Source organism: Balaenoptera physalus, assembly GCF_965194825.1.
Source record: "Balaenoptera physalus genome assembly, chromosome: 17".
In the NCBI taxonomy this organism is placed as follows: Eukaryota; Metazoa; Chordata; class Mammalia; order Artiodactyla; family Balaenopteridae; genus Balaenoptera; species Balaenoptera physalus.
Genome location: NC_138895.1, coordinates 5,729,405 through 5,753,667, shown reverse-complemented (window position 1 = coordinate 5,753,667; position 24,263 = coordinate 5,729,405). Strand labels below are relative to the sequence as shown.

The following is a 24,263-nucleotide window of genomic DNA, read 5'->3' as shown; positions in this document are numbered from 1 at the left end:
ACAGCCCAGGAAGTCGATGTCTGCCAAGCGCCTGTAGCAAGTGGATGGTAGAAGAGTAAAACGTGGTCTTCACAGTGTTGAGAAATGCAGGTAAAGAATGAGAATTCTTGGTGGCCAGAGTGTGTTTCTTTGATTGCATGAGACTGGATCATGTTGGTGGAGAGTTATGAATATTATGCATAATTAGGAAGACAACGCAGTTCTAAAGTGAGCGGTAAAGGTGAGGCACACCATAGAAATTCAGAGAATGGGCTGACGGGGGAGGCTGGAGGGGGATGAGGGTCACCTGTATGGGGCCGGGGGGCTGCTGGGACTTGGGGCGCAGCAGAAGGGAAAATAGCTTCAGCAACTGAAAGAAACACCCCCTGTAACAATCTCATCCTGTTATTCATGGAAACAAAACACTGTGCTTTTCTTTTGCATCTTTGTTTCCTCTAGACTCAGCCCCAGGAGCCCTTTCCCCGACATCGCAGCTTTGGCTGAAGTCACATTAAGCACTCGGTTAGGATGCCAGAGGAGCACCTTTCCCAATTCTGGAGTGAGCATTTGTCCCCTCCTTCTATGTGGCCATAGCCTTGCTGTGATTAATGTAGACAATTGGCTTCACTTTTAAATGCTGCCCTAGTTTTTCTTATTCAGGTCCATCTCTGTAGGACCCCAGGTCACAAATCCACCAGATGGGGGGACTTTATCACCAGCATGATTGATACTCATTTGCCATGTGCCCCTTCGAAAGGAATACGGGGTGACCCATTCCCCAGTCATCTGCATTCTAGGTTGACTAAAGGAAGGGTTGTCTTTTATCTCTCGATTATTCTGTGTTTATTTCGACCTTCACAAGTCAGTGGGGAGAATGACCTTGCAGATTGTGCAAGATAGGAATTGAAGATATTCTTGCCCTCTTAAAACATTCCACCAGAGCAATCTTGTTGGGACATGCAGTATGGCATGCCCATGACCATGGCAGAAATGCCAATGTCAGCTCTACCCCCGCCCTACTTTGTCTCGAAAGGGTTACATTGGCATGATATGCACCATCTATTTCTTGACTTGGCCTGTTGGTCCTTCCTTCCTTCTTCCCTCCCTCCTTCCTTTCTTGCAAAAAATCAGTTTTATAATGTATAATTTATATACCATAAAATTCATTAATTTTAAGAGGTTGATTTGCTGAATTTTAACAAATGTATAGAATCAGGTAACCACTCCCACAATTAGAGAACACTTCTGTCACCTAGGGGTCTCTTGCAGTCAACTTCCTCCTGCTAGCCCGCCCCTGGATGTGAGCAGTATAAAAAGAGCATGGCGGCACAAGGTCCCCTAGGGCTTCCTATTCTTTATCTACAGTAATTGCATTTTGCCGGTCATTTCCTAATTGGTATCCCGGAGAACCATGGAATCCTGAAAATCTGTCTACCTTTCGCCCACTTCTTCAGAGGCACTCGCTGATCTCACCACTTTCATTGACTTGCCCCATGTATATCAAAGATAAGTTTGCTCCCTGTTTCCAAAGGTATGTCGCTCTAACTGACATCTCTTCAGAGGCTGAAAGAGAGCAGTCTGAGCTTAAAGAGAAAGAGATGCACATCTGAAACGAAATCAAGTAAACTCTACCTTCTCCCTTGCTTCCTAATATCCTTTGGCCTGATTTGGATAAGGTTTTATATCTGAGAGATGGTTACCCTTATTCTACTAACCTACGGGAAGAGGAACAGAGAAGAGTTGAGATCAAGGCCCAGTGAAGAATCGGGGGACAGGCAATGGCCGTGAAAATGTTGGCGTGGGGAGGTGAACAAAACACATAATAAATTCTTTGTTGAGTGTGCGTTAAGCGCAGTGCTGGGTTCTGGGACACCGTCCCCGAATAGGCTGTGGGTCTTGCCCACAAGGAGCTCACAGTCCAGGAGGGAGGCAGCCAGGTCTCCAGGCAGTGATGATACGGTGAAATGCACGAAATGACAGAGGCACCCCGTTTGCTATGGGAGCGAGCGCACAGGGCATGAGGTCCAGGGACGCCTCCTGGGCACTGTGATAGCTAAGACCGGGCTTGAAGAACATGCAGAGTATAAAACCCGAGAATTTGTCTTTCAGGGTTGTTCATGGTAGGAAGTGACTCATAGTGTAGAAATTGGAAAATATTTAAAATTATGTGGTATCATTCAGAAGCGCTCAAGAAGTCAGAAAAAATTTTAAGTGCAATCTGAATCAGATTATATGAAGTGATTTAATTAAATTCTAAAAGACATGGCGGGTGGGGCAGAGGGAGATCGTGCCCTGTAACGGAGCAGGCGCGGTGGCAGGGGCTGAGAACCCAGGCTCTGCATTTGATGGGCTGAGGCTCTTGCTGCCTTCCCAAGGAGGGAAGAACTTGTAACTTTGTAATGACGTATGAGGATGTTAAAATGTTACTTGAGGGACTGTAGTAGATGGGTCACGATGACTATAGCTGTCCATGGCCCTCCGCAAAGGGAAGCATCGGGCCGTTGTTTTTCAACTAACTATGGCTTTTACCAAGTGTGGGGATGTCAAATGAAAGTAATCTTGCTACCTTGGCTAAAATGACTCAACTAGTGCCAAGTACACCCACGTAGATGCATCACAGAACTACACCATGAGAGATAACTTGGCATGAAACACTGCTAGTATGAGTGACCCTTTCAGGCTGGTGTGAACACGAGGCAGGCAAGAAAAAGCGGATCACTGGAGCTGCCTTTGTATTCTACATGACTGTGAGTCATCCTTGAAGTACTCTGTGATCTGCTGAATATTCCAGCTTTAGAAGTACTGAGACACAGAATGACTCTAAGTTGCTGAGAGGGTCCTGGGGTTCCTCATGACTGCAGATATTCTTATATAAACCCTTATCACCTAGAGCAATCTGGGTGTGTCTCACCTTTTCTAACTACAAAAGCCTTGAGGACAGGCAGGGTGAATGGGGCTCTAGGGTAAAGACAGATGAACAAGAGGCTTAGTTCTGCTAATACGATAGGTGTTTCTGGAAGACACTTTGCAGCAGAATATAGTATCATTAGTAAGTTCGTGCTGCAGAAAAATGTATTTTCTATTTGCTTTGGGACTTAGATGAAGAAATCAAGTTGTGAAAATTGGCTTTATGACTTAATTGACGATGTGGGGATATTGACTGTCAAAAGCGGTGAAGGGTCTGAGATTTCACCCTACTGGCAGCTAGTAAGTTAGCCTGCCAGTTTCATGGAAGCTGGCGGAGGACACGAGACTCCTGGCTCAGAGACAAAGCAATTGCGGCATTCAGGGTGTCAGCATTCCCACTTGTTTCTCAAGCCCCAATTCCCACGGGGTGACACTTAGGGCGTCAAGACTCCTGCACGCATGCACAGTGGCTTGCCTAACAGGAGAGGAACTTTGAACTTAGAGACCCTGAATCTTTTATAATTGGTAGTAAGCGTGCCTGCCATTATTTTTGTAGAGGAAACAAATAATAATGTACAGGAAACAAATGTGTCCTTCTCCCTGGAGGGACATTCCATCTCTGTCTTTCCAAGCTCTTTGCTGTACCATCATCCTTGCAAAGATAAATCCTTGAAAAGGGAGTCAGTGCCTCTGCTGGAAAGACAAACAGAAAACACAGAGACTCACAGAGAACTGTCTCCCAACCGTGACCCAGGAATAGAATCATAAAATCAATTTAGAGGGTTTAAAACCACAGAAGGATATTTCAGGTCATAGGGTAAGCACTGTTTAGTGAAGCTTTCTTTTGTTATAGCTATAAAGTGAAAAAAAATTTTTTTTTACCTTTTTTTCATTGGCAAAATGTTTGAGACACATAGGCTAAGATATTAAATTATAGAGTTCTTACATTCTGGGTGACATGACTTGGCTTGAATTATATTAATCTGTGCCATAGTAACGTGTATTACATTGGGGTTCTTCTGTAATATAAATTTTGAACACAGTTCCATAGACTGTACATTCTAATCATATTTGATAAACACATTCAAATGCTATTTTTTGCAAATCAGAACATTCCAGATACTATATATTTTTTTAACTAAATGGGTTGGTTTGTTTTCTTAGATTTTTTTGATGTGGACCATTTTTAAAGTCTTTATTGAATTTGTTACAGTATTGCTTCCTTTATGTTTTGGTTTTTTGGCCACAAGGCATGTGGGATCTTAGCTGCCCGACTAGGGATCGAACCCACACCGCCTGCATTGGAAGGTGAAGTCTTAAGCACTGGACCGCCAGGGGAGTCCCAACTAAATGGAGTTTTAAGAAGATAATTTTACCTTACTTAGGTTTGGGGTTGATAATGGGCAAAATGTGTAACATGAGTTCAGACTACCTACAGAAGAAAATATAATGTTGGAAATTTTACGTTATGAACTGAACTGATGCTTTGCCAAGCACTGGATTTAATAAAAAACACACATAAAAATTAACAAATATTTGACTTCTCAACAGCTTCAAAGCTAATATTTATTTCAGCTTACTTGTATCCTTGTGAAACAAGTGTTTTGAACAGACAAAATGAATGTTGGGTCTTTAATGTATTTGCTAAATTCAATATTTAAAAAAAAAACACTTTACACAATGGACAAAATTTTGTTAAAAATCCAGTTTCATAAATATTTACTGAGTTCATACATGCAAAAGATCTGAGTTAGGTCAACAGATAAAAAGATATGTAAGATACCTACCTGGCTTCATGTTGATCATATGGATTAGAGTGATTATAATTTCAAAGGGTAGAAATTATATCCAGTTTTCTATTGTACATACATACAACATTGCCTCTATTTTAAATAAGTGTATTATTGCTAAGATCAGGGCCACAGTAAGGGTTATAATGCTAGCATATTACTTTATATGAAGTGAAAAACTTACTCATTTAGTTGAGTATTTCTAAATCTTGGGGGAAATCAGTTTTAAGAATGGACATAGATCCATGTTTTAGAAACTGACCATCCACAATCTTAACATATGCAAGACATTGTCCCAAGAAGAGTATGATTTACCAAAGACAGAACTTTAGTGGCAGAAGCAAACACCATATCACTGGATCTACTAAAAAACAGAATTATTGATTTTATAGGATCGAATCATTTAAGGGAAGAATATACAAATAATACTCTTTTTGGAAGTTTAATACTTAAACATGAAGAAATGCTATCAGTTTGTTGTTTTGTTTTGCTTTCTATTAAATTTCATACTAATTTTCATTAGTATGTATGCAGTTTTTCAAGCTTCTAGCAACTTGTTACTGAAAACGCAAGTTTCTTTCAAGCAAATTCCTATGACGTTTCAACAGAGGAATGGATAATGAAGATGTGGTACATATATATAATGGCATATTACTCAGCCATAAAAAAGAAGGAAATAATGCCATTTGCAGAAACATGGATGGACCTAGAGATTGTCATACTAAGTAAGTCAGACAGAGAAAGACAAATATCATATATTGCTTACATGCGGCATGTAGAAAAGAAGGGTACAAATGAACTTATCTACAAAACCGAAATAGAGTTACAGAGGTAGAAAATAAACTTATGGTTACCAGGGGGTAAGGGGGGCAGAGGGATAAATTGGAAGATTGGGATTGACATATACACACTACTATATATATAATAGATAAATAATAAGGACCTACTGTATAGCACAGGGAACTCTACTCAATATTCTGTAATGACCTATATGGGAAAAGAATCTAAAAAAGAGTGGATATATGTATATGTATAAATGATTCACTTTACTGTACAGCAGAAACTAACACAACATTGTAGATCAACTATACTCCAATAAAAATGTTTTTAAAAATTCCTATGAAGGTTCTAAGACAATATCGCTGTCCCGCATGTAAATTGGTCTTCTTGTCATAAAGTTTCTCTTAAGGATTACATGCTGTCTTTTATCAATATCTATTAGCTATTATCAGTTGTTACCTGAATACTAAAGCACTTGGAACTACGATCTTTAAACTCACTTTCATTCTTTGCATGTCCCTTGTCATCTTCCCTCTCAAATCTTAATCTCTTTCCTGCAGTATAAATGCCTCAGAGCTTTTAATATCTCCCTCTGTGTCTCACGAAGGCCTTGTATAGTGCCACAGTGAGCATAGCCCAGTATTCCTTTCCACTATCCTTGGAATATACTATTGATTATTTTTACAAACCTCAGCCAGACTTTCCAATAATGCTTTTAATATTTTCATAACTACTACGCAACTCACATCTTTTGCTGATCTCATGGTGCAGTTTGAGGTGATTCGGTTGAGCTGAAGCCTTCACTTCCACCCTGGTTTTTATATTTATCCCTGGATTTGGTAACCATAATTACCCTGTGTGACCTTCACTTTCAGATTTCTTTGGAAAGTAGCATTGCTTAATTGTGAAGTTGCTCCCCAAAGCTGACAAAGACAGTGCCAGTTCCTTAAGATTTGGTGCCGTCAACACTCCAGAAACTGTTCCTACATTGATTTGTATTTGTACGTGACTTTGTGCTGTGATTATAAGCGAGGAAACCAAGCAATCAGTAGTCTTTGTTTATTGTATCTGTATAACCACAAGCAAATTCTACAGGAGCTCTGAACTCACAGGAAGTGGTAAGAGTCAGCTGTCTCTAACAACTTGCTCAGCAATAAATGTTCATAATCCATTCTGTATACCTAAAGTTTTTAAGGTCGTTAATATTAAAGCTCATTTAAAACCAATGACTTTTGGCTGTGAACAGTAAAACCGGTTGCATTTTAAGTTGATTTTGTGTAAATATTCTAACATTTAAAATGATACTGCTCACCTTAATATTCACTTTCAAGATGGAGGATAAACTTACTAACGCTTATTATAATACTTACTAAAATTTAGTAAGCACTCATATTATTGCTAAAATCAGTGGCATAATAGAAGGCAGTTACTTCTGTTAAATGCTTCTACAAGTACATTTGAAGGGCCTATACTGACCCAGAGATTACATACTCTAGGTTGACGGGCCACCCTGAGACAACCTTTATATCGCAGGCCATTCCTCTGCCCCCTCAGCCTCTGGAAGGTACTGTATGGGTAAGGTGCACGTGGCAGGGAGGCAAGCCCGGAGTGTTTTCTCACATCGTGAAAGCCCAGAATCAAGGTAAGTTCTTCACCTGGCTAGAGGATGGTTTATTCTGGCGGGTGAAGGTAAAGGGAAAAATCTATGCAGACGGACAGATATAAATGCATAAACGTTTAGACTGGGGTGCCGAAAGAATAAAGAGCCAAGTAAAATTCCTCCCATCCCCGCCCAACTCCCGCTCCACATGGAAGAGCGCCGAGAGGCGATTTAAAGCTGCAGGCTCTGCCTACACAAGCGCCGACGGAAAAAAAGCACAGGTTTCTCTTAAAATGGATTGCAACGTCCTCCGTTCCTCAATAATCAGAGTGATGGGACGTCTAGACTGTCCCTATGGCTCTATTTCAGCCATACGCTGTCGTTCAAAGAGAGATTTAATTTAAATTTCTACACGGCACTCAGCATCCTTCCGTGCCTGGGAAGTAGCTCCGCCATATCCCGGAGTGATCTGAAAACCCAAATACCGCCGTCCGACCGGAATAACTAAGCCGCCGCCGTCCAGCACGGCCCGGAGCTACCAGCCGGCCGCCCCGCCTCCGGTCGCCCCGCCCAGGGGGAGGGGCCTGGTTCACCCCGCCCCTCACCCGCGCCCCGCCCCCTTGCGTAACCCGGATACACACCCACGCTCCCCTTTCACCTCACGGCCGTTGGCTAACGTGTAAGCCAGGCGCGCCGGCCGGCTGAGTAACTGGGAGCGCGCCGCCCGGGGGAGTCGGGCGCGCGGAAAGGCAGCGAGGGGCTTCTCGGCGCGGCTCGGCCTTTCCCGGGAGCGAGCGATGGGGCGTGCGGGCGCCGGGGAGCGGGCGCCGGTGTAGTCCGCGCGCTGCCTGACCCGGGAGCGCGGGCAGGCCTGTGAGGGCTGCCGCCCCGAGCGCCCGGCCTCCCGCCATGGCCCCCATGGGCATCCGCCTGTCCCCGCTGGGGGTGGCCGTGTTCTGCTTGCTGGGGCTCGGCGTGCTCTACCACCTCTACTCGGGCTTCCTGGCCGGCCGCTTCAGCCTCTTCGGCCTGGGCGGCGAGCCGAGCGGCGGGGCGGCGGGGCCCGCGGCCTCGGCCGACGGGGGCACGGTGGACCTGCGCGAGATGCTGGCCGTGTCGGTGCTGGCGGCCGTGCGCGGCGGCGACGAAGTGCGGCGCGTCCGCGAGAGCAACGTCCTCCACGAGAAGTCCAAGGGGAAGACGCGCGAGGGGGCCGACGACAAGATGACCAGCGGGGACGTGCTGTCCAACCGCAAGATGTTCTACCTGCTCAAGACCGCCTTCCCCAACGTGCAGGTGGGCGTCGCGAGCCGGCGCTGGGACGGGGGGGCGGAGCGGGGTCCTGGGCGCGGGTCCCGGCGCGTCGACTCCTGCAGCAGCCCCAGGCGTCCCGGCTCTGGCTCCGATTTTGCAGATCCGGAGGTGGGGACGCACAGGTTTAGGTGCTCAAGGTCATAACAGAGAGTTCGTGGAAGAGCTGGGTGAGGTCGCGGGGCGTCCGACTCGGGCCGCGTGACCTTCTGGCCCCTCCCCAGGTGTGCGCGCCCGCTTGGCACCTGGGATCTGGAGCTTCGGCTTCTGGGTGGGCCCTGCTCTCCAAAGGCAGAGAAAGTTAACTTCGCTCCCTGCCGCAGGCTCTTCTGTCAAGTGAAAGGGTTGGACTAGCACCCTCAAGGCCCTCTAGCCTCCTCTCATTTAATTGCTGGAAGGGTCGTGACTGTAAAGTACACGTTTTCTGACGGACCTGCCAGGAACCGGCTCAAGGCCACGGTAGACGTCTTGCTGCAGAACTCTGGGTGTGCAGGACATTTGTGGCTGGTGTGACCACGGTTTACTTTAGCTGTGGTCTCATCAGGACCCTCTTAATGGCATATATTTGGGGGGCCCTTCAAGGAAGTGTTTCGAAGTATATTTCCTAGCAACTTCAGCCTTTTATCCCTTATTTACTCCAAAGAGTAAAGGATTGGAGAACAGTTTCTGGGGAAGGAATTGACGTTTTCTTAGGGAAATCCAGACATTTTGGATTTGTTGTTAATACTTTAAACTTCATCATTTCAGCGCAGCTGCTGTTGAATGAATAAAGCTTTTTAAAATGTCTCACAATCCAGAGGAAGAGCTACCATAGTGTGGCGGTACTTTCTATGTTTTAACTCACCTAACAGTAGATTTTGGCGACGGGGAAGAAAAATTGTTTCCAGTGGAATTTTATTGATTAGATAAACAGTGAAATGTAAACCCCTGCTTCTTTGGAAGGTATCTGACCTTTTACTGTTCTTGTAAGACTTAGGAGTATTGTCATTGTAGAATTACATATCTTGTTTAACCCTCTCTCCAGTCTGTCATATTACTGCTTTTTCTTTTTTTGGTCTTTTTTTCTTACTTTTTTTTTTTTTTGTCTTTCCTTTTTAAAAATTTTTATGCAGTGGGAAGGAACTTTGGCTCTCATATCACGAGCTGCTGGATACCTGATGTAATTGACATGATATTTCTCAAACGAAACAACATTTCAGGTTTTTCTTTTGCCCTACTGTGCTTTATCATCACAAATAATACTTATCTTGTGTTTGCATCTGGGTGTAAGATGTGCTTGTAAAATTTGTTTTTCTCTTCTCCGAAGCACATGGTGTTCCCTAAGAGTTTGTGGAAAAAAACGGGAATTTCAGAGAAGCTGATATATGCTAGTTATAACAATAGTAATAGTAACCATTTATTGAGTGTATTTTAGGTGTCCAGAGCCTGGCTACAAAGGACTTGACTTGATCCTCACAGCAACTTTAAGACGTAAATTTTATTTTCTCACTTTCCATGTGGGAGACCTGAGACTCATGACACTCCACTCCACAGTTTATATGAACTACCTTTAGGAGGCTACTTAAAACTTGTAGTATGATTTCCTGGGGAAAATGTAAAATTGTAGAAGCTTAAAGGCAATAATAGTGAAATATACCAGCAGAGTTGACTTTTTCAAAAAGGCCAGTACAAAAATATTCTCAAATATTGAAAATGTATATCCATATGTACATGTGTGTTCAAATGTGAACTCCACCCCGCCGCGCATCTATCAGAACTTTTGCCTTGGGTGACTTCCACAGGATTCTGCATTTGTTTCCTCCCTTCTTAACAAACGCTGGGGGAATAGCTGCCAAGGGTGATGATCTGCATTTTGTTAAAACACAAAAACTAAGCTTTTTACAGATGTTGAAGTCTGCCTTTATGTAAAATAACTTTTTGTGTTCTCGTGACTGAATGTTTGCATGTACGTCTTTTGCGTGCCTTTTGTGTTCGTGCTGGATGGTGATTAGTGGAATAGAGGAGGTTATGTTCGTTTACACAATGTCACAGTAGGATGGTGTCATGGTGAGCCGTCTCCTTTTGTCAGTAGTTGTTAGACTAGAGGCCAGATGTTACTGCCATCTAGGTAGTGACTCACCCCTACATTCTTTCCTGTCTCCTTCCCTTCCTCCAACACCCAGAAGTTCAGTCTTAAATGTCTAGTTGTTTTTGAAGCTGCACCTGAAATTTTTTGGTGAGGGTCTTAAGTCGAATCCCACTCAGTTTATGTCCCCATGGAAAATTAGCATTGAGAAACCACAGATCCTCTTTTCTTTTATCCTGGTGCCCTATGCAAATGGAGAGAGGTCCCTTTCTCCCATGACTTCCCTGTCTGGAGTCAGAGGCTTGAGCTTGCCTATCTTAATTGTTCACTCCTTAGTAAGAGTAAATTGCAGGTGTCACTCACTCTCAACTGGACGGTTTTGCCCCCGGGGGACATTTGGCAATGTCTGGAGATTTTTGGTTGTCACAACTAGGGGCAGAATGCTATTGGCATCTAGTAGGTAGAGGATAAACATCCCATAATGCACAGGACAGTCCCCCTTAATAAAGAATTATCTGGCCTAATTTTTCAATTGGTGCCGAGGTTGAGAAGCCCTACTCTAAAGCAGTGCATGTTGGACTCCTCTGGCGGTCCAGTGGTTCAGACTCCCCTCTTCCGGTGCTTCTACTGCAGGGAGCCCAGGTTCGACCCCAGGTGAGGAACTAAGATCCCACATGCTGCCCTGCGTGGCAAAAAAAAAAAAAAAAAGGTGCATGCTCTCCTAAGAAAACTCAGGTTTGGCCTAGGATCTCTGGATTCCCTTTTGTCTTCAGTCTTTCTTACGTTTGGGATCTGGGGCGAGTTCTCAGGGCAGCCTTTCTCCTCTTCCTAAACACATTGACAATGCTTGATTTCATAGTGTGAAAATAATAGTAACTGCAGCCATTTGTATGACACTGTCTTTCATTGTATGCTTGTGGATAATGATGAAAATGAAGGCTGAAGATAGTTTTTTGGAGTGGATTTGCACTACGGAACACATTTAGGTTTATAGTTTTGATTTAATGTACAGGGAACTCTCTTTTTAAGGGGCTCCTGTCCTCAATTTGTTAAAAGTTTTTGGCAATAATTTGTTTGAAGATAAAGCATGATACTCCAAGCTGGTAGGAGTCTTGGGTCTGTGCCTTCCTTGACCTCTGGGATGAGAGACTCTTCTCTCTCAACAGGAGTACTCACTGGAAAAGGTTGAGAAGTGCTAATATAGTGCAAAGAACACTTGCCTTAACGTCTTGTCCTGTCACCAGGCTAGGTGATCCTGGCCAGTCATTTAACTTCTTTGGGCTACAGTTTCCTCTTCTATAAAATTGAGATAACTAGTAATTTGATAATCAGTACAGACATAAGCATCACAGACAGAGAGAAACCAAGTTCAAAGGAGCAGGCGGTATAGAGGTGGTAGTGTCGTAAATTCAAGTAGCCTGATGAGCTTGAATCAGTTGCACATCGGAGACTTACTGTGGAAGAAATTAGGAAGGTAGGCAGAGGCTAGATCCTATGCTAATCTCAAAGAAGTTTGAACCTGATCTTTGGTTTAATCCTAGAGTACTAAAAGAAGGCCAGATTTACCTGACTTTTCTTGAAGCCCACATGATGCCATACTTTGTTTGGGCTTTGGGCATTGAGAGGTGAGTGAGACCAGTTAGGAGACTGTTGAAATAGACTTCGTGAGAGAAGAGGACCCAAACGCAGCCAGTGGGAAAGCTACACTCAGCTTGTTTTACTAGCCAACATTTATTTAGTCCTCAGTAAATGGCAAGCCCTGAATTAAGCTTTTTCTTACCATTATTAATTTACTCTTGACAACAACATAGGAGGTTAAGTGCTATTACCTCCATTTTGCAGGTAAATAAATTGAGGCTTGGAGAGGCTAAATAATTTGCCAAAGGTTACACTGGTGGAAAATCATCTTAGGCTCACAGAGCTTCACTTAATGGTCTGGGAATTATCTCAGGTCTGTATAATTCTGTATATAAGGCAGCATAGGAGTAGTAAATAAAGTGTACTCTTAACTACAGTTTTTTAAAGGTTGGAAGAGCTCATGGTGTAGATGCTTAGAGAATGGTTTGGAGGGGGTAGACCAGTTAGGAGGCTTTCTCAAGTGAGAGATGATGCATTTTGAATTGGGGGTCATGGTTGTAGGGAGGATGTATGTGGAAGGATACGAGAGAATTTCTAGGGATGTGTGTCAGAAATGACTTCTGTTTCTGGCTTTCACAGTTTGTGTTTTGCTGGTGGTGAAGGGCAGTGGAGAATGACAGGTACAAGAGGGCACGTTATGACTGCCATCTTAGACTTGTTAAGTTAGAGTTGCCTTTGAAAGGTCCAAGGGGACTTGTTAAAGTGGTAGTTGAATATATGGGTCTTAAGCTCTGAAGAGACATTTGAATTCGAAATATAAATTTGTGAGTCATCAATGTTGTAATATTAACTGAAACCAGTTTTGGACAGGGGTGCTTCGGGAGAGAATATAGTGTGAAAGGGAAGATCAGGGCCTAGGACCAAGGATAACAAAAACTGAAAATAATCATTTAGTAAGAATACTAGCAGCCAGCTTTTATTAAGTGCTTACTCTGTGTTGAGCACTATACCGTTTGTTTGTTTTGCCTATTGTATTTCATTGATTCACCCAAAGAACCCTATAGGAGGGTATAGTTATCACCCACTTTTAGCAATACGGTAACTGCAGCTCAGAAAGATTAAGTGACTAGCCTAGGTAAGTCACATGCCCAGTAAACTGAGGAGCTGGAATTGAACTCAGGCCATCTGATGTAGAGCACGTACTCTTTATAATAGTTCTGTATGCAGGTCATTGGTAAGTTTTGTGAGCGTTCTCTTGGTGTCTTTTTTTTTTTTTTTTATTTGCGAGTTACTTTTATCTTTAGGACTATCTCAGAATCTCCTTTCAAAGAAAATGTACATATAATTCATAACAAACCTTTAACTCTTCTTCCCTTTTAACCAATTTTAAGCTCAGAGCTCTCTTTGTCACTTTAAAGTTGGAACTTAATGGACCAGAGCCACTTAGGAACCTGTCAAAGACTTTATTCCGTGCTGAAATTTGTAACTGTTCTTGATGTCATTATCAACATGGCTCCCACCTAAATCATCGGCGCCTTCACTGCATCCCCACTGAAGTACTGCCCCTTGCTCGCTGAATACTCAGCCATTTCCAATGGCAGGATTTGGGTAGAAAGCCAAGTACCCTCCATTCCTCTCCTGATAGTCCTGGAGGAAGCTGGAAAGAGATAGGGGGTCAATGACCTGGGGGCTCTCTTGGTGTCTTGATGAGAAGGAAGCAAAATTTAAAAAGATGGGAAGTAAGGAAATAGAGACATTAAGTAAAGACAAGTCTTTCAAGAAATTGGGCTCTAAAGAACTTGGCTAGGGTATTATGTGGGACTAAGAGAAGGTTCTGTGGATTTTTTGTTTCATATGTTTGTTTTTAAAGTGTGAGACACCAGAGCATGTTTATTTATAGGGGTATATTTGAGAGGTTATAGTTGGCAGTAAAAGGCTTCTATAGGTAAAAGGAGAAGAAGACAGCTAGAGAGCTATATATATCCAGAAAATAGTTATTGAATGCCTACTGAAAGCACAGTGTGAGGCATTATATCTAAAAACTTACTAGGATATAATGATTTAGGGAGAAATGCAGTAAATGCTACCTTCTTAAGGCATTAACCAAAAGTTTCTTTGACCCCAGAGTAACTGAACTGTCATATGAATGGCACTAATTGTATTTTAGGGTCTTGATTTCTTGTTCTTCAATTCCTTGGTGAGGACTGAGACAGATAGGCAGTAGTGATGAGAGTAGATTGAGCGGAAGGTCTTACAGGGAAGAAATGAAACTGCATTGATGAAGAATAATGTTGTCAATCAAGAAGTATTTATGTAGCACCTACTGAGCCAGGCCCTGGTTTGGGCACTGGGGATAGAGCTATAATAATGAAGGAAACCGTGTCCTTGAACTCACAGAACTTATGTTCTAGTGAGTCAAGATGGATAGTAAACATGTAAACACATACGTCAGATACTAATGAGGGCTTTGAAGAAGAATGAGATCGTGTGGGGAGAGGGGTGGGGGTGGGGTGGGGCCCTGCTCTGGCCATGGTGCTCAGGGAAGGCCGCTCTGGGGCCCTGTCGTAGGGGCTGAGAACTGAGTGACGAGAAGCAGACAGACCGTCATGCAGAGGTTTGGGGAGGGTGTAGATGAAGAGAAGAGCACAAGTACAAAGGCCCTGAGGCCAGAGGATCAGAGGAGGACAAGCGAGTCTGGAGTGTAGTAAATAAGGGCGCAAATAGAGAAAGGTTACTGGAGCCAGATCATCCCGGACTTAACCTTGTAGGCGATGGTAAGGAGTCTGGATTTTATCTCGGTGTAATGAGAAACCATTGGAAGGTTTTAAGCAGGGAGTGACATGATGTGATTTAGGAAGATGGCAGGTTGCTGGGTTGAGAAGTGAAGCTTCAGAAAGGCAGTAATTGATCTGTTTTGTTCACTATAATATTCCATTGCCCAAAGCAGTTTAGAATATGTAGTCATTAAATTGTTGTTGAATGAACGAATGAATCAGTGAATGCACGATTGGAGGCAAGAGCAATCAAAGGCTATTTCTGGAATCCAAGTGAGAGATAGAGGGTGGTTCAAACTAGGATATATTTCTTGGTATACATAGTGACAGATATTTAGAATCAAGAGCTAGAATTTCCAGGGCTTACTGGCTGGTGGAATGTGGAAAATAATTGAGGAAGACTTACTGGTTTTGACTTTAACAACTGTTGGTAAGGCTGTTTACAATGGTGGGAGTGTTTATTAAATTTGTAGGTGTGAAGTGGTAGTAGCAGGTAACAAATAGCTGTTGTGCAAAAACAGATCAGGTGATTGTGCTGATGTTCTTATTCTCTTACTCTGTTTGTTTCTCCCTTCCCTGACTCTCAGTGAAAATCTTTTCAAATAAAGTTCTGTAACTTTTTAGCACATACTCAGTTGAAAGAATATGAAGAAACTGATGAACTCCAAGCAAAAATCTTAATCGTTAAGGCACAGTGATAGGGCTTCCCTGGTGGTCAAGAATCCACCTTCCAAGGCACGGGACGCGGGTTCGATCCCTGGTCAGGGACTAAGACCCCACATGCCACAGGGACACTAAGCCCACGCGCTGCAGCTACTGAGCCTGCGTGCCACAACTAGAGAAGCCCGTGTGCTGCAGCTACAGAGCCTGCATGCTCTGGAGCCTGCGTGCCACAACTAGAGAGAAACCCATGCATCGCAACAAAGAGCCCATGTGCCGCAATGAAAGATCCTGTGTGCCACAACTAAGACCCAACACAGCCAAAAATAAATAAATAAATTAAAAAAAAAAAAAGGCACAGTGGTTGCCACTCAGACTTGGCACTACCATTTTTGTAAAACTAGAGTGATCAAGACCCAGGAACTGCTTCTGTTTTCCTGGTGTCACATCCATTATTTGTTTTAGGTTTATTCTGGTTTTTGCATGTTCTTGCTGCTGCAGTCATTCATTGAGGTGGCCTAACATTGTCATTAAGAACGTGGGCTGTATAACCAAAATACTTTAGAGTGATGTTTGCAAGATGGTAGTATAGGAATTCTCTACTGTCGTTCGCTTATAGAACATTGATTTTGTCAGTCACCCACGGACAAGAGTTTCTTTGTGGGAGTCTGGGAGTCCAGCGGAGAAGTTTCAGCATATTACTGAGACAAAAAAAATCCAAAAATAGATGCATTGAAGAGAGTAAAAGGAACATTTTCACTTTTCTTACGTTGCCCCTCTGTCAAGGTAGCACAGCTCAGTGCCAGGAGAGAGAGACCCCTTCAGCCTGTGATTTCACCCACAGGAGTGTGTGAGTGAGTGCCTGGCTTTTCTAGCCATGCAAGACACTGGCCCAAAGGCCTACTTTTTTTTCACCTCACCTAGATTACTGAGGTGATCTGCAAGTCTGAGGGGTTGGGAGAAACTGTGGGAGCACCTAAGTCAGGACTCAGAACTCATCAAACGGATGCTACTAAGCTCTTTGCAAATGCCGTCAGGAAGCCTGCGCATAAGCCACTGGGGACTCCTTACCTGCAAAGCCCCCCAGTGGCCTGTTAGCACCCCCAAGAGTACACGCCTCACCCACACCGCCCGCTTTGGCCTGATTGCGGCACATGCTCCCACAGACCGTGAGACTAAGCCCTGCAGCTGGCGAGCGAGCAAGTGCAGAAAGTCACCATGACTCGGGGGTGGGGAAAAGGCTCACAGACTTGAGCGTTTCAGGGCACCACCCTAGAGAAAACAAGTGAGAGGCTCTCGGCACCTGGCCTGGCTTTAGGGGATTGAGATAAAGCAAAGTATAACAAGGGACGAAGAAGGTCAATCTGTAATGATAAAAGGGTCATTTCATTAGGAGGCTATAACAGTTGTAAATACCTGTGCACACAACATCGGAGCATCTGAATATATTAAGCAAATACAGATCTGAAGCTAGAAAGAGAGCAATGCAACGAAGTAGAGACTTCAGTACCCCACTTTCAGTTATAGATCATCCAGACAGATCATCAAGAAAGAAATAATAGACTTGCACCATAGATTGAATGGACCTATATATATATATACATATATATACATATATATATACACACACATATATATATATACACACATATATATATATATGTATATGTATATATATATATACAGAACATTTCATCAACAACAGAATAATACACATTCTTCTCAAACTCACATAGGATATTCTCCAGGATAGATCACATATTAGGCCAGAAAACAAGTCTTAACAAATTGAAGAATATTGAAATCATATCAAGCATCTTTTCTGACCACAATGATGTAAAACTAGAAGTCAGTAACAGAAGGAAAGCTGGAAAATTTACGAATATGTGAAAACTAAACAACACTCAGAAAAAGTCAAAAGGGGAATGAAAAAAATATCTTGAAGTAAACAAAAATGGAAGCACAACATACCAAAGCTTATGGGATGTAGCAAAAGCAGTTCCAAGGGGGAAATTTATACAAAACAAAAAAAAAGCCTACATTAAGAAAAAAGAAAAATTTCAAACAACCTAACTCACACCTCAAGGAACTAGGAAAAGAAGAACAAACTAAGCCCAAAATTAGCAGCAGGAAGGAAATAATAAAGATTGGAGCAGAAATAAGAGACTAGAAAAGCAATGGAAAGTATGAACTAAGATCTGGTTTTTTGAAAAGGTAAAATTGACAAACCTTTAGCGAGACTGAGATAAGAGAATACTCAAATATATAAAATCAGTAATGAAAGCATAGACATTACACCTGATACTGCAAAATACAAAGGATCATAACAGACTGCTATGAATAGTTACATGCCAACAAATTGGATAACCTAGAAGAAATGGATAAATACCTTAAAACAAAAACCTACCAAGACTGAACTAGGAAAAAATAGACTATCTGAACAGATCTGTAATTAGTAAGATTAAATCATTAGTCAAAAGTCTCCCAACAAAGAAAATCCAAGGACCAGATGACTTCTTCAGTGAATTCAGCCAAACATTTAATGAAGAATTAATTCCAGTCCTTCCCAAATTCTTTGAAAAAATTGAAGAGGTAGCAACACTCCCAAACTCTCTTTATGAAACCAGCATTACGCTGATACCAAAGTCATACAAAGACACTATAAGAAAAGAGCATTACAGGCCAACATCCCTGATGAATATACATGTAAAAATTCTCAACAAAATACTAGCAAACTGAATTCAACAGCACGTTTAAAGGATTAAACACCGTGATCAAGTAGAATTTACCCCTGGGATGTAAGGACAGGTTAACATATGCAAATTAGTCAAGGTGATACACCACTTGAACAGAATGAAAGATAAAAATCTATGATTCAACATACTTTCATGATAAAAACTCTCAACAGATTAAGTATAGGAGGACTATACCTCAACATAATAAAGGCCATATATAACAAGACCACAGCTAATGTACTCAGTGGTGAAAAGCTTTTAGTTTTTCCTCTAAGATCAGAAACAAGACAAAGATGCTCGCTTTTATAACATCCATTCAACATAGTACTGGAAGTCCTAGCCAGAGCAATTAGGTAAGTAAAACAAATAAAATGCATCCAAATCAGAAAGGAAGAAGTAAAATTGTCTCTGCAGATGAGCCAATCTAACATATAGAAAAACCCTTAAGACTCCACCAAAATACTTTTGAAGTAATAAACAAATTCAGTAAAGTTGCAGGATACAAAATCAATATACAAAAATCAGTTATATTTCTGTACACTAACAGCAATGAACTATCTGAAAGAGAAATTAAGAAAACAATCCCATTTACAATAACATCAAAAACAATAAAATACGAATAAATGTAACCAAGGCAGTGAAAGACCTGTATACTGAAAACTGAAAGACATTGATGAAAGAAATTGAAGAAGATACAAATAAATGGAAAGATACTGCTTGTTCTTGGATTGGGAAAATTAATATTGATTAAATATCTGTGCTCCCCAAAGCAATCTTCAGATTCAGTGCAATCCTTATCGAAATTCCAATGGCATTTTTCAGAGAAATAGAACAAACAATCCTAAAATTCATATGGAACCACAAAAGACCTGAGTAGCCAAGCAAGAACAAAGCTGGAGGCATCACACTTTCTGATTTCAAATTATATTACAAAGCTATAGTAATCAAAACAATATGATAGTGGCATAAAACATACACATAGACCAATGGAATTTAATATAGAGTTCAGAAATAATCCAATGCATATACGTCCAGCTAATCTTTGACAAGGTGCCAAGAACACACCATGGGGAAAAGATAGTCTCTTCAATAAATGGTGCTGGGAATACTGGTTATCCATATGCAAAAGAATGAAACTGAACCTTTATCTTACACCACGCAACAAAAATTAACTCAAAATACACTAAGGATTTAAGTGTGATACCTAAAACCTAAAATTCCTTAGCATGGTCTTAGCAATGATTTTTTTTGGAGAAGGCACCAAAAAGCATGGAAAACAAAAGCAAAGATAAGTGGGACAGCATCAAACTAAAAAGCTTTTTGCACAGCAAAGGAGACAGTCAACTAAATGAAAAGGCAACCTATAGAATGGCAGAAAATATTTGCAAACCATATATATGATAAGGGGTTAATGTCTAAAACATGTAAGGAAGTCACTCAGCTCAGCAGCAAAAGAATAAGTCAATTAAAAAATGGGCAAAGGACCCAAATAGACATTTTTCCAAAGAAGACATCTAATTAGCCATCTGATGTATGAAAAGGTGCTCCACATCACTAATCATTAGGAAAATACAAATCAAAACCACAATGAGTTATGAATTCACACCTGTTAGGATTGCTTTTATCAAATAGACAAGAGATAAGTGTTCGCAAGGATGTGGAGAAAAGGGAACTCTTACCTTTTATACTGTTGGTGGGAATGTAAATTGGTACAGTCATTATGGAAAACAGTGTGGATGTTCTTCAAAAAAAATTTAAAATAGAACTGCTATATGATCCAGCAGTCTCACTTCTGGATATATATCTGAATGAAATGAAATCAGTATCTGGAGGAAAAATCTGTACTTGCAAGTTCATTGTAACAATATTCGTCATAGTTAAGATATGGAAACAACGGATAGATACGTGTCCATCTATGCATGAATGAGTAAAGAAAATGTAATGCACGCACACACATACATATAAAGTGGAATGCTATTCAACCTTTAAAAAGAAGGACGTCTTGCCATTTGGGACAACATAGATGAACCTGGAGGGCACTCTGCTAAGTGAAATAAACCAGACAGAGAAAGTAAAATATTGTATGCTATCACATTTACATGTGGAATCTTAAAAGAAAAAAGAAAAAAAAAGTGAAAATCATAGAAACAGTGAGCAGAATGGTGGTTGCCAGAGTCTAGGGGATGGGGTAAAAAAGGGAGATGTTGGTCAAGTGTATAAACTTTCAATTAGGGACTTCCCTGGTGGTGCAGTGGTTAAGAATCTGCCTGCCAATGCAGGGCACGCGGGTTCAAGCCCTGGTCCGGGAAGATCCCACATGCTGCGGAGCAGCTAAGCCTGTGCACCACAATTACTGAGCCTGAGCTCTAGAGCCCGCGAGCCGCAACTACTGAAGCCCACGTGCCACAACTACTGAAGCCCGCACGCCTAGAGCCCATGCTCCGCAACAAGAGAAGCCACCGCAGTGAGAAGCCCGCACACCGCAACGAAGACCCAGCACAGCCAAACTTAAATAAATAAATAAATTTATAAAAAAAAAAAGAAAAAGCTTTCAATTATAACTAAGATGAATAAGTTCTGAGGATCTAATGTGCAGCAAGGTAACTGTGGTTTATACTACTGAATTATATACATGAAATTTGCTTCCAGAGTAGATCTTAAGTGTTTTCACCACAAAAGAAAAAAGTAAATACGTGATGTGGTAGATATGTCAATTTACTTAATTGTGGTTCTTACTCCACAATGTGTGTGTATATCATCTCATCATGTTGCACACTTTAAATACATTCAGCTTTGTCAATTATACCTCAGTGAAGCTGGGGGAAAAAGCCAAAATATGTCAAGGAAAGTCACCCCACCATGATATTTTATATATATATATATATCATGATATATCATATATATATATTTTTTTCCCTTTCCCCAAAATGGCTTGTTCTGTTTCCAAGAAGGGGTTAAAAAAAGTGTAGGGATTTTGATTGAAGTTGCTTTAAATCTACAGTTTACAGATGGGAGAATTGACATCTTTATCATTGTTTTTAAGGCATAATTTTAAGTTCATTGTCACTTTTCTCTTTCTGACTCTTATAGTTACTTGTGTTCAGTGTTCCATAATATTGTCAGTCCATTTTCACACTTTTAGATCTATTATTTTTCCTAAATATTGTTAATTTTTAAATAGCTTGTTCCCTTGATGTTTAGTTTCTTTTTATATTTCTCTATATTTAGATTCTCTGTCCTGCTTACACAACAAGCTAATTTCGAATATTAGATTGGAAAGCACTGGAAGACAATGTCGCTGGAATTTCTTACATATTTTCATTTTGCAGTGGCATTCCTTTAAATAAGAATATTTATCTACTTTCAATTTATGGGATTTTTTCTGAATTGTTTTTCTCTATAGTGTTTTTTCCAGGTAGTGATTTTTTTCTAACTTTAAAACTTTTTTAACTGTCCACTATTTTTACTGCAGATAAATACTGAGGAACATGTGGACGCAACTGATCAGGAGGTTATCTTATGGGATCGTAAGATTCCTGAGGACATCCTGAAGGAAATAGCCACTCCTCAGGAAGTACCAGCAGAGAGTGTTACTGTCTGGATTGACCCACTTGACGCTACACAGGAATATACGGGTAATTTTCAATTAAAATTGATCTCAGACTTTATGTTGCCATTATGTATCGGAGAACCAGAACAAGGGCAGGTAGTGTATTCCTGGTGGTAAGTACTTTACCAATCTGACACAACTTTTCCAATTAGATTTTAAGACGGAGAGCTGGATTAAAGCACTGTGATATGCAACTTCTGGAGTGGATCAGTTATTCTCAGCCTTTTTTTTTTTTCCCTCAGACCACTGTATTATGGCATCCTCCTCTCACTATGTCACTGATTCTTTAGTGAAGGGAAGTTTCTAGGAGTCACAACAACAAAATAGTTCCTGTCGGACCCCAATTTATTGAAGTGTTTATTTACATATTGATTTATTTATTGAGGTGCTCATTATTGAGGTATTTATTTATATAGCCAGAATATAATATTCACTTGTGATTTTTGGAATTTAGGTTTTATTGCATATGCATCTGTTCTTGGAATTCAAGATAGTAAATCCTAGGCACCCAGGGAGCAAGTAAACAGCAAAACAGAATTACTTCTCCCACCTCCTATTGCTGTTCTTTTCACCTAGTCCTAGCTCCTATTTCATTTCTGTGGATCTTCTCCTAGTCCTTATTTCTTACACAGAGATATATAATTTTCTGTGTTTGCTTTGTTCTCTTGGTACATAAAAGTTGATTGCTTATATATCTGTTCTTCTAAACGGTACGTTCTCTGAATGTGGAGACTTCTGCTTTTTCACCTTTGCACTCTAGCGCTTAAGCACGGAACTTGACCCAAAACAGACACTCAGTAGAGAACTATTTGGAAAACAGGGAGAAGACACTAGGTGTGTATATCTGATAGTAACTGAAATTATAAAACAATATTTTGCAGAAATAGTAGAAATATGGACTATTGAGGAGTTTGTTTGTAAAAAGTTTTTCCTAGACTGCAATTGATTTGATGATATAATAGTGTTGATATTTAGTGAGCACATCCCTTGTACAGGGACTATTCTAAATGCTTGAAACTGATTTTTAAATTCAATCCTAAAATTATTTTAATAATAGTTTTTATTATTGGATTTTTTTTTTTTTTCTTGTAGAGGATCTTCGAAAGTATGTTACTACTATGGTGTGTGTGGCTGTAAATGGTAAACCTGTGCTAGGAGTAATACATAAGCCATTTTCTCAATATACAGGTAAGAAATATGCTAGAGCTTCCAAGAGTTAACGTTATTAAACCATTTGTCTGTAGTATTTACTGTTCTGTTGGAATCTGAGCTGTAGCTCAGTAGTTGTTAAAGTCAGTCCCCTACCCTACCTCACCCCCTCCCTGGATACAGTGAGGATTTTATTGTTGGTACTAATAATATATGACAAAGCAGAGCTTTCTAAACCTTGTTTAGAGAATAGAAACTGTGTTAAATGAAGGTGAACGACTCTTAGCGTGTCGGGGAATACAGCTGGGCGTGGGCTCCCCGGCAGCTGAGCTCCTCTCTGCTTCTGTCATGCTCTTGCTGGGGGTAAGGTCCAGGGCTCTTACACGTTGGATTCTGCGTGCATTCTGAGATCCACCGTGAAGTGGACTTAGCCCAACCTGTTGTCATATCAGGAAATGAGCTTGATATTTTGGTGGTTAAGGGCAGTGCCAGTCTCAGCATTACAGTTGGGTGGTGTCACTGTGAAAGTCTTAATAATCAGGCCAGTCCCTCTGTAGGCCTGGACGCCCTTCCGAGCTCCTTTAGACCCTTGCTTCCCCACCTTCTTGATGCAGTAATGTTAGCTTCCTGCAGGTGGCCGGTCAGATCCATGACAGTCGTGTTGGGAGTGGGAATATGGAAGGCCATGCCAAAGAGCTTGCCATTCAGCTCAGGAATGACCTTGCCCAAAGCCTTGCCGGAGCTAATGAATCCCGGGATGACATTTTGGGATCTGCAATTTGCCAGAGAGGCTAGTCATGGTCTTCCAGATATCAGTGATGGTGTGCACTCTGGGTTACAAGTCCACGATGACACCGTGAATTTTCAGGGTGGTGAAGTGGAGGGAAACAGTTAGTGGTATAAGCAGTACTGCTGACAGTCTGAAGGGAATCCTCATACTTTTAATTGGTAACTCCCGTCAAAAACTTGAGGCTAGATTTATGGCCCTTTTGACTCCAGTGTTCTCGAAGGTGATGAAGCGCTTGATGGGGACAGTAGCTACTTTGCCAGTGTTGAAAGCAGCCTTGCTGACCGGTTACAGTAGGCTAAATAATGTCTCCTTCAAATTCACATCCATCCCTGTGTTAGTTTTCTAGAGCTGCCATTAAAAATCCCATAAACAGTGTGTCTTTAAACAGCAGATATATAGTCTCACAGTTTTGGAGGCTAGAAGTCCAAAATCAAGGTGTTGGCAGAGTCATACTCTCTGAAACCTACAGGGAAAAATCCTTCCATATCTTTCTCTTAGCTTCTGGTAGTTTGCTAGCAATCCCCGGGGTTTCTTG

General features: G+C 41.4%; 1 protein-coding gene across 3 annotated transcripts in view; it reads left to right on the top strand.

Annotated features, from left to right (window-relative positions):
• Window positions 1-7,708: 7,708 nt before the first annotated feature.
• The window catches only part of BPNT2 (3'(2'), 5'-bisphosphate nucleotidase 2), a 32,225-nt gene continuing 15,670 nt past the window's right edge, over window positions 7,709-24,263 (top strand). For 2 of the 3 annotated variants that reach the window (XR_014255607.1, XM_082433475.1), the window contains exons 1-3: window positions 7,711-8,352; window positions 21,652-21,814; window positions 22,882-22,977. Coding sequence is in view for 2 of the 3 variants with exons in the window: in XM_082433475.1 (XP_082289601.1) it covers window positions 7,966-8,352; window positions 21,652-21,814; window positions 22,882-22,977 (646 nt within the window). In the remaining variant the exon portion in view is untranslated. Of the gene's footprint in view, window positions 8,353-21,651; window positions 21,815-22,881; window positions 22,978-24,263 lie in introns of all 3 variants that reach the window. The other variant, XM_082433476.1, reaches the window with a different exon arrangement.